This window comes from Sphaerodactylus townsendi, linkage group LG11 (genome assembly GCF_021028975.2).
Source record: "Sphaerodactylus townsendi isolate TG3544 linkage group LG11, MPM_Stown_v2.3, whole genome shotgun sequence".
Taxonomy (NCBI): domain Eukaryota; kingdom Metazoa; phylum Chordata; class Lepidosauria; order Squamata; family Sphaerodactylidae; genus Sphaerodactylus; species Sphaerodactylus townsendi.
Window position 1 is genome coordinate 77,420,462 of NC_059435.1, and position 10,748 is coordinate 77,431,209.

The window sequence follows — 10,748 nt, forward strand, 5'->3', positions numbered from 1 at the left end:
GCTGGATCCCACCTCTGCCCGTGTTCCAGTAGCATTTTCTCCTGACGTTTTGCACAGATGCAGGTGAAACGTCAGGAGAAAATGCTACTGGAACACAGCCATACAACCCAGAAAACCCACAACACCCTAGTGATTCAGGCCGTGAATGCCTTTGACAATATATTTTCAATTCTCACTTGCAAATATCAGCGGTGTGTGTGTGTGTGTGTAACATCACTTCCTGTCCTTTTGTTAGCTGACTTCTCTCTGCCAGAGGAGGTCGGTGCCCTGATGACCAAGAAGCCACGCACACCCAAACACTGGGAGGAATCCCCCCCCCTCCCGCAGCAGCTCACATGGCAGGCAGAAACAAAGGGCCTCTTATGGGAATTCTGCTTTCTTCCAGCACTATATTTAGCGCAGCCCTGCTGAGTAGAAGAAAGCCCCCGGCAGCTGCCAAGGGGCAGCTCCAGGATCAGGCTAGCAAGCCGCTTTGAAGAGCCAGGAGGGAGCCGAGCCCGGTGCTTTCGGGAGAGTCGGGACTGGGGCTATCTGGAGCCACAGACCTCTCAGTGTTTTTTTTCTTTTCAATTCAATACCTTTATTGGGATAAACAAAGAAGTTAATAAAAGTATAAATAAATAGATTAAAAGAAGAAAATAGATTAGGATAAATAAAAGCAAGGCAGACAATAAAACGGTAGGGTGCTGTGCGGTTTCTGGGCTGTATGGCCGTGTTCTAGCAGCATTCTCTCCTGATGTTTCACCTGCATCTGTGGCTGGCATCTTCTGAAGATGCCAGCCACAGATGCAGGCGAAATGTCAGGAGAAAATGCTACTGGAACACAGCCATACAGCCCAGAAACCACACAACACCTAGTGATTCCAGCCGTGAAAGCCTTCGACAATACAGTAAAAGGGTAGTTAAACAATATAACTGGGGCGGGTCTGCTGAGCCAACGCCAAATATTTTGCCACATCCACAGTTCTATGTGGGCACCGATCACACAGAAAAGAAATAAATCTTCCCCTTATCAGAAAATAAGTGGCAATTCCGGATGGGAGGCTCGATGAAGAGCCTTCGAAACGAGGGATACATTTCACAGACTAGTAAAATATGTTCAACCGACTCGATTGACCTCTGGGGTCAGGGGCATGTTCTTTCGTGGGGAGGGATTCGTAGGAATCTGCCCCACACAGAAGGAAAGGCATTCAGGCGAGCCGGCATCAATACTCCTCTTAGTTGGGGCAAGGATAAAATTTAAAAAGTGCGATGGCAGGGTTCTCTTGGGAGGAAGAGTGATGGGTCCCTTAGGTAGAATGGCTTTCAGGTAGTGAGGTGATGAGTTTTGAGTTTCTAGCAGAGGTGGGATCCAGCAGGTTCTCACAGGTTCCCGAGAGAAGGTTACTAATTATTTGTGTGTGTTGAAAGGGGGTTACTGATGGGTGATTTTGCCACGTGATTTTTGTCTTAGTTACGTCCCTCCTCTCAGCAGTCGCGCGCAGAACTGGAAGCAGTCTAGCAGGAGGTGCACCGGCGTGCGTGGCAGCCTGAGCCTGCGTGCATTCGTTTCCCGCCCAAGGACCGGTGCAGCGGCTGTGTCCTTGCCACAGCCCCGCCCAGGAATGTCCCGCCCCCAGAATGCCTGGCCACACCCCCGTCGTGCCCCACCCAGCCCCATTGACGCTACGCCACAGTTTGAATCCCACCACCATGGGAACCTGTTACTAAAATTTTTGGATCCCACCACTGGTTTCTAGGGGAAGGGGAAGGATGACACTCTGTAAAAATGTTAACCCCAGGATGAAATCAAGCTATTGAGAATTGGTATACTGAGGAAGATACCTTCAAAAACGCATTCAGACGCATGGTGCGATTCTATACAGGATTCTAATTTTTGGTATACGGGAATCACATGAAATTGAGAACATATCTATTCTTTGGAATTTATTGCCCTTGAAGTCTCACATTGACTTTTGATATATACATGATCATTAGTGGGACAATAATAATTACAAATTCTTGGAAGATATTCAAAAAAATGCCTGCTGGTATACATATATAGCATATTATGAAATTTGGACATTGATATTGTCCGATTGACACTGGCATTTCATAATTATTTGTATGGCACTTTATGTATTTTATGAACGTGAGATTAGAATAGGGTTAGTGTTTAGGATTATTGTCTTATTGTAAATTATTCTCATGAAAAATAATCAAAATAATACTTCGCACGAGTTGAATTTTGAATTATTTATTATAGTTGTTGTTTACAACGTAAGTCCAGGTTAGTGTGCCAATTTGGTTTGTTCGTTCCTGTCACTTTTGAGTTGCTATGTCATTTAACCTTTAACCTAGAAGGAAAGAGTCTTGCATGGAGCCACCCATCTGCCTAGCCCAGAACCACTTACATTCCAAGAAACAACTGCTTTCTTCGGTCTTGGCGTGGAGCTTCCCAATCATGCCCAGTACCAGAGATCCTTTTGATAACAGCTGCGTGTTCCAGCATCAAGTGACAGCTCAGGCTGAGAGGCACTGCAGACAGCTCCCCACCCACCCACCCCCGGCTTCACCATGACAGACAGCTGTTTCTCTTCCCATAGAAACATGACACTCCAAGATGGCCCTCTGTAGTTTTGAAGCCCAGGGCTGGAGCTTATGTTACTTGGGAGACTTGGGGTTCAAAGCCTGTCTCATTTGCTGAGAGGTCGTGAGCCACTCCTTGGTCCTGAATCCAGATGACCACACAGGGCTGAGGTGAGGAGCGAACCCATGCACAGGTATAGAGTGGTTGAGACCTGGCTTGATCACAAGCCACGTGAAAGGGATCTGAGGGCCTTAGTAGACCACAAACTGAACATGAGTCAGCAGTGTGATGCGGCAGCCAAGAGAGCCAGTGCAATTCTAGGCTGCAATTCTAGATTGACCGAAGTAATAGTGCCGCTCTATTCTGCACTGGTCAGACCTCACCTGGTATACTGGGTCCAGTTCTGGACACTGCAGTTCAAGAAGGATATTGACAAGCTGGAACGGGTCCAGAGAATAGCTACCAAAATGATAAACAGTCTGAATTCCTTGACGTATGAGGAGAGACTTAGGGAGCTGGGTATGTTTAGTCTGCAGAAGAGAAGGTTAAGGGGGGAACATGATAGCCATGTTTCAACATTTGAAGGGATGTCATGTTGAAAATGGAACAAGCTTGTTTTATTTTATCGGATTGATATCCCACCCCATCCCCTAAGGGCTCCGCTGCGCCAAAGACTAGGACAAGGAGTAATGGACAAGGAGCAGGAAAAGAGATTTCACCTCAACATTAGGAAGAACTTCCTGACGGTCAGGGCTGTTGGACAGTGGAATCTGTTGCCTCGGAGAGTGGTGGAGTCTCCTTCTTTGGAGGTTTTTTAACAGAGCCTGGATTGACTGTGTGTTCCTGAATGGCAGGGGAAGGGGTTGGACTGGGTGGCCTCCTCCAGCTCTGATTCTATGGTTCTCTCCTGCACCCAGAGGTGGGATCCAGCAGGTTCTCACCAGTTCCCGAGAGTGGGCTACTAATTATTTGTGTGTGCCGAGAGGGGGCTACTAATTGGGTCTTCTTTTCCGTTAGAAATCCCATTAGGTCCAAGAATAATAAAGTCCCGTTGTTTCCTATGTGGCTGGTTAGAGAAGGCAGATGGATTCTAATCTGGAGAACCAGGTTTGATTCCCCACTCCTCCACCTGAGTGGCAGAGGCTTGTCTGGTGGATCAGATGTGTTTCCGCACTCCTATATTCCTGCTGGGTAACCTTATGCTAGTCACAGTTCTACGGAACCCTCTCAGTCCCACCTGCCTCACAAGGTATCTGTTGTGGGGGGTGGGATGGAGGGAAAGGAGATTGTAAAACAGCTTGAGATTCTGGGGTGCTGTGTGGTTTCCGGGCTGTATGGCCATGTTCTAGCAGCATTCTCTCCTGACATTTCGCCTGCATCTGTGGCTGGCATCTTCAGAGGATCTGATAGTAGATATATACTCCACTTACTTTCCCAACATCATATCCTCTGAAGATGCCGGGCACAGATCCTCTGAAGAGGCCAGCCACAGATGCAGGCGAAACGTCAGGAGAGAATGCTGCTAGAACACAGCCATACAGCCCGGAAACCACACAGCACCCCAGTGATTCCGGCCGTGAAAGCCTTCGACAGTACATTGAGCTTGAGATTCCTTGCAGGAGAAAAAGATGGCGTATAACTCCGAACTCTCCTTCTTCTTCTGATGCCTGCACCTCTTGGTTAGGAAAATCCTGGAGATCTGCAAGTGAGCTCCTTTCCTCGTGGCATCAGCATTTCAGTCACGTGCCTCCACCCATCCTCTCCAAGCTGGGAGATTCCCAGGCCTCCCCCCACCCCGCCCCCCAGCCCAGTCTTCTTTCAGACGCCATCAGGCCGGAAGGTGGCCTGTGGAAGGCAGATGTCAGCCACGGGGAATCAATTACTCGGTCTGAAAAGACACAGGTCCAGCCCAGGTCAGAGGTCGCCTTCCAGATGGCAGCACATGCGGTGCACAAAAGGGGCGGCTGCCGAGGGGCGGGGGAAGCCACGGCTCTGCGGAAGGAGCTCCTCTGCAGACACGTCAGTGAATCAGAACTCGGATCCCCAACCTGAAGTGCGACTTGGAACGCTTTTGTCCTTCTTTTCTGTTCAAGGGACGCATAAGGCTTTGGGGCTGCAAGCCGCAGGGTATGGAGGCGTTCCAGTGTGATTTCTGCCGCAGCAGAAATAGCCAGTATCACAGCAGCAGACTTACAACCAGCAATGGGCTAGTACAGTGGTGGCGAACCTTTGGCACTCCAGATGTTATTGACTGAACCACCTTGGCAGAGCTCTTCATAACATGCCCCAGTTCTGCATTTGTTTGTGTGACTGGCTCTTCCTTTCAGCAGCTCTATCATACCAGCCTGCCCTGGCTCACCTGGGACAAGCATTCTGCTTCCGGGTGCTTCTTTGCGCACCAATACCCTGATGTCGTATTTGGACTGCCAGGAAGTGCTGGGGATCCAGTTGCCATGGCGCTGAGTGCCCAGTTGCCATGGCGATGGTTGGCCAAGAAGAGACTGATGGGTTCAGGATAAGTTTAGACGTGGGTTAAACGCTCCGATCCATCTGCCTAGGGAGGGGGCGGATTCTCCATGGCTATAAGTGCCTCAAAGAGAGGCTTGTGGATCTGGGGGTCTGTTATCATTGCAGATTGCATTGCCGGGGGGGGGGGGCGAGGGACCCTACAGCCCCCTCAGGCACCTGGCTCTTTGGGGTGATGCGTGGCAGTATCAGGGCCTCATGAGGGACAGGCGCAGGTCAGATTTTTACAAGTTTCCCCTCCGCTATAACATAGGGTTTCCATCTCTGGGTGGAGAAACTCCTAGAGATTTGGGATTAGAATCTGGGGAGGGTGGGTTTTGGGGAGGGGAGGGACTATAATGCCATACAGTCCACCATCCAAAACAGCTGCTCCCTCCCGGAGAACTGATCTCTGTAGACCGGGGATCAGTTGTAATTCTGGGGAATCTCCAGGCCCCACCTGGAGGTTGGCAACTATATTTAGCAAGACTTATAAGGCGCTTTTGTGCTTGGGCAGTGGCAGAAGCTTGCTATTTCTGTAACCCTTTTTTGAGCTGGTGAATTTGCATCCCTCCGTCTCAAAGGCTAGGGGTGTTTTTCACAAACTTTGGATCTCAGGGCTGCAGGGGCTTCTTTCATTCCTGGATTAAAACTAGAGGCCTCGACACAAAAACCTCCTCCTTTGATCAGCTCCCAGAGCCCTTCCTCCCGGCTGACACCGTGGGCTGGCCCACTTCCTATTGCCCCCTGGCATCTCCCTTTCCCCCACTCTGCCAGGGCTCCAAGAGAGATGCTTCAAGGATTTTCCCATCATGCCCTTCAGCTGCTGCACATGCAGCATCAGAAGACTCTGGAATATCCTTCCTCCCTCCCTCTCTCCCTCCGGCCCTCAAGATGTACACTAAGGGGGGGGGGGGGTACTGCTGCATGGGATCTGCCTGCTCTGAGGGACAGGAACAGAGGTGGGATCCAGCAGGTTCTCACCAGTTCCCGAGAGTGGGTTACTAATTATTTGTGTGTGCCGAGAGGGGATTACTAATTGGGTCTGCTTTTCCGTTAGAAATCCCATTAGGTCCAAAAATCATCAAGTCCTACTGTTTCCTATGTGGCTGGTTAGCGAAGGTAGAAAACGGGATAATTCTCCCTGTTGGGCTGTTTTAAAAACATGTTTTAGAATTATGGTAAAGTTCCTTGTTTAAGGAAAGTCTCCTTCTTTTGATTTCTAGAAACAAAATTAAGTATTTGAAAGTATTAAGCATTTGACAGGCAGTCAATTAGAGGAGAAGTAGTTTTTCTGCTGGCAGTAGACGATAGGACTTGCTAGAATGAGTTTAAATGATGGACAGAAAGATACCAGCTGGAAATTAGGAACTTTTTTTACAGTAAGAGTTTTTTACAGTAACAGAGAAATTATTAATGCCCCGCCCCCATCATGCCCCGCCCAGCCCCATTGGCGCTACGCCACTGTTTGAATCCCACCATCATGGGAACCTGTTACTAAAATTTTTGGATCCCACCACTGGACAGGAAGCAGTAGATTCGTGAACAAAACAGATTAATATTGCAACGCAGACTCTCCACTCTCATCATATCGCATTGATTGGGGATTGTCATATGAGATGGAACAATCACAGAACTCGAATACAGAGTTCTGGCCCTGATTTCCACCCTCTGGGGCATGAATGGCTCTCAGGCCTACCCCCAGGGTACAATCTAGCTACAATGTAAGGATCCTGCCAGCGTGGGGTAGTGGTTAAGAGCAGGTGGATTCTAATTTGGGGAACCGGGTTTGATTCCTCCCTCCTCCACTTGAGTGGCAGACTCTTATCTGGTGAACCAGATGTCTTTCTGCACTCCTACATTCCTGCTGGGTGACCTTGGGCTAGTCTCAGTTCTCTCAGAACTCTCTCAGCCCCACCTACCCAACAAGGTGTCTGTTGTGGGGAGAAGAGGGGAAAGGAGTTTGTAAGCCACCTTGAGTCTCCTTACAGGAGAGAAAGGTGGATTATAAATCCAAACTCTTCTCTTTCAAATGTTAGAAGAAGAGAAGAGTTTGGATTTATACCCCACCTTTCTCTCCTGTAAGGAGACTCAAGGTGACTTACAAGCTCCTTTCCCTTCTTTCAAGAGCTGCTTCCATTTACGCCTACTTGTCGTCTTTCATTGTTTGCGGTGCTATTTGGGGGATTCCCTTATTGTAAACTAAGGTTGATTCCACATGGGCCAAAAACAGTGGTGTGAAAATGGTGTGAAAACAGTATAAACCCTTTTACACCGTTTTAAACCGTTTTACACCATTTTCACACTGCTGTTTTTGGCCCATGCGGAATCAGCCTAAGCTACCATGATCTGCAAAGATTGATTTAAGTTGATTGCTGAGCCAGTTTGGCATAGGGTCTGGGAGATCCAAGTTCTAATCCCCCGCTCTGCCACGGAAACTTGGTGGGTGACCTGGGCCAGTCATACACTCTCGGCCCAACCTACCCTGCACGGTCGTTGTGAGGATAAAATGGAGGTGGGGAAAATGTGGGTAAGCCACTTTGGGGAGAAAGGTTGGGTATAAATGAAGTAAGGAAGTGAATAATTTTAACAAATCTGAGTCTTCATAGAGACTCCTCTATCCAGCTTGGCCATGCTTCTTGCTCAGTCCAAATTTGTCTCCCCCATCTCCTTGTGGCCAGGTCTGCCGAAAGCAGAGGTGGGATCCAGCAGGTTCTCACAGGTTCCCGAGAGTAGGTGACTAATTATTTGTGTGTGCCGAGAGGGGGTTACTAATGGGTGATTTTGCCACGTGATTTTTGCCTTAGTTACACCCCTCCTCTCAGCAGTAGCGCGCAGAACTTGAAGCAGTCTAGCAGGAGGTGCACCGGCGTGCATGGCAGCCTGCGCCTGCGTGCATTCGTTTCCCGCCCAAGGACCGGCACAGCAGCTGCATCCTTGCCACAGCCCTGCCCAGCAATGCCCTGCCCCTGGAATGCCTGGCCACGCCCCCGTCGTGCCCCGCCCAGCCCCATTGGCGCTACGCCACAGTTTGAATCCCACCACCATGAGAACCTGTTACTAAAATTTTTGGATCCCACCACTGGCCGAAAGTTCCTCTTGATGGCCTGATTGCTTATTTTAGGGTGCTTGTCTAGGTGAGAATAAAAAGGTGTCTGTAAGGGGAAAATATAGGTTTTATTTTCAGTACAGAGAGCCATCCAACGGAGACCAGAGCTGTGCTCTCAAAAGCGTCCCAAAAATCACAATCTCAAGAGTCTGCCAAAAATCAAAATCCCAAGTGTCCCTCCAAAAAATAAATTATAGAAAGTTTGACATCACAATGAGGTGGTGACAGGGTGACGTTAGAGACCAAGACGTTTGCACGTAACCAATCACTATTAACCAGGATAAGCAGAACTGGTTAAAAAGGATCTCGCTACAGGCTCTCCCTTCTCTTGCCTGCCCTGCAGTAGCTCAGCTGACTGGAACAAAAGCAACCTTTTGCACAGAAGTCAGCTGAACCCAATTGTAACCAAAATGAAGCAATTTATTTGTAAAATAAGCAAGGACCAAAAGGCGAATTGGTAGACTTGCAGTTCTTGTTTACAAAGATAAAAGGTGTCCTCCAGGCAAAGTGCCCAGAAGTACTGTAAGCCCCCTCCTGCAGTGGTGGGATCCAAAAATTTTAGTAACAGGTTCCCATGGTGGTGGGATTCAAACTGTGGCGTAGCCCCAATGGGGCTGAACGGGGCATTCTAGGGGCGGGGCATTCCTGGGTGGGGCTGTGGCAAGGATGCAGCCGCTGCGCCGGTCCTTGGGCGGGAAACGAATGCATGCAGGCACAGGCTGCCACGCACGCCGGTGCACCTCCTGCTAGACTGCTTCCACCTCTGCACGCTACTGCTGAGAGGAGGGGCGTAACTAAGGCCAAAATCACGTGGCAAAATCACCAATTAGTCACCCCCTCTCGGCACACACAAATTATTAGTAACCTACTCTCGGGAACCTGTGAGAACCTGATGGATCCCACCTCTGCCCTCCTGGGACATAGAAATGGGTCACAGAGAGCTGGCACGTAGTTCAGAGGTGAAGGTTGACTGAAATAGTACCCATCTGTGATTTATCCCTGTCAATCATTGCTGCAAATTCTAACTTGCTTTCTTCCATCACACTGACCCCCCTCCTCTCCCTCTCTACCCCCCAGGGCAAAGCTGGAGCTCCGCGTTCAAGTGGCGGACTGCATCCAGCTCAGCCTGAAAGGAAGGAAGAGGCTGGTGACCGTGGAGACGACGACGGACGCAGAAGCCCAGCCCAACTTCGTCAAGAGTCGGGATGGTTTCATTCTTTACTCACCAAGGAGATGAACAAAGGATGGGGCGACCGCTGGCTGGGAGACGTGAAGAGAGCAGGGAGAGGCCTTGAGCACTCCGGCCCCAGGTGTTCCGTTGCTTTGGGGCAGCTGGGAACCCGAAGACCCTGGTTCGAATCCCCACTCTCCTCAGGGAAGCTTACTGGGTGCTTCGGACCAGTCACTCTCTCTGAGCCTAACCTACCTCAAGGGTAATTGTGAAGATAAAATGGAGACCAATGTAAGCCGCTCTGCGTGCCATGGGGGAGAAAAGCGGGGTATAAGTAAATTAAGTAAAATGAATACATACATACATACATTTGCAGCCCATCCAAAATAGGGAAAAATCTCCACATGGGTAGCGAAGAACCCTCTCGTTGCGTACCCAGAGGTGGGATCCAGCAGGTTCTCACAGGTTCCCGAGAGTAGCTTACTAATTATTGGTGTGTGCCAAGAGGGGGTTACTAATTGGTGATTTTGCCACATGATTTTTGCCTTAGTTACGCCCCTCCTCTCAGCAGTAGCGCGCAGAACTTGAAGCAGGCTAGCAGGAGGTGCACCGGCGTGGGTGGCAGCCTGCGCCTGCGTGCATTCATTTCCCGCCCAAGGACCGGCGGAGCGGCTGCATCCTTGCCACAGCCCTGCCCAGGAATGCCCCGCCCCAGGAATGCCCGGCCATGCCCCCGTCGTGCCCCGCCCAGCCCCATTGGCACTATGCCACTGTTTGAATCCCACCACCATGGGAACCTGTTACTAAAATTTTTGGATCCCATCACTGTGCGTACCCCATTCTAGTGTTATGACCTGGGTTGCTTTTGATGGAGGCAGCAGCACACAGATAACTTTAAAAGATGTGCATAATGTTTGTATTGCCCTGTTCAACAGGATGCTCTTTGGTGCCTTTGTAATAAACGGTGATAGGAAACTGGTTCTGGTGGGTTTTCCGGGCTGTGTGGCCGTGGTCTGGTGGATCTTGTTCCTAACATTTCGCCTGCATCTGTGGCTGACATCTTCAGAGGTGTATCACAGAGGGAGGTCTGTTACACACTGTGTGTAACAGTGTGTAAAAGCCTTCAACAATACAGTGATAGGAAAGGTCTTATTCCTCACAGCGTTGGCAAACGTTCCTGGACCTTTGGCCATTTCCCCAGTTTTTCCTGCTCTTTCCCGAACATACTTTGCTGTGAAGTTTTGGGAATGATCCCAGCAATGCCTGGATGATTGGCTCATGGGGGGAAAGTTCACATTTCCCCCAATTTTGCCTACAGGGCAGCCATTTTCCCTGCCCCTGTCCCAGCGACAGCTATTTCCTTTTCCAGCCCCCAATCTAAAATCATCAATTGA

At 49.6% G+C, this 10,748-nt stretch overlaps 1 protein-coding gene across 1 annotated transcript in view; it reads left to right on the plus strand.

Moving 5' to 3' along the window:
* Positions 1 to 9,858, plus strand: part of LOC125440664 (unconventional myosin-Ig-like) — a 75,382-nt gene extending 65,524 nt beyond the window's left edge. The window contains exon 23 of the mRNA XM_048510523.1: positions 9,261 to 9,858. Within this exon, the coding sequence (XP_048366480.1) occupies positions 9,261 to 9,420 (160 nt within the window). The 3' untranslated portion in view covers positions 9,421 to 9,858. The remainder of the gene's footprint in view (positions 1 to 9,260) is intronic.
* The last annotated feature ends 890 nt before the right edge of the window (positions 9,859 to 10,748 follow it).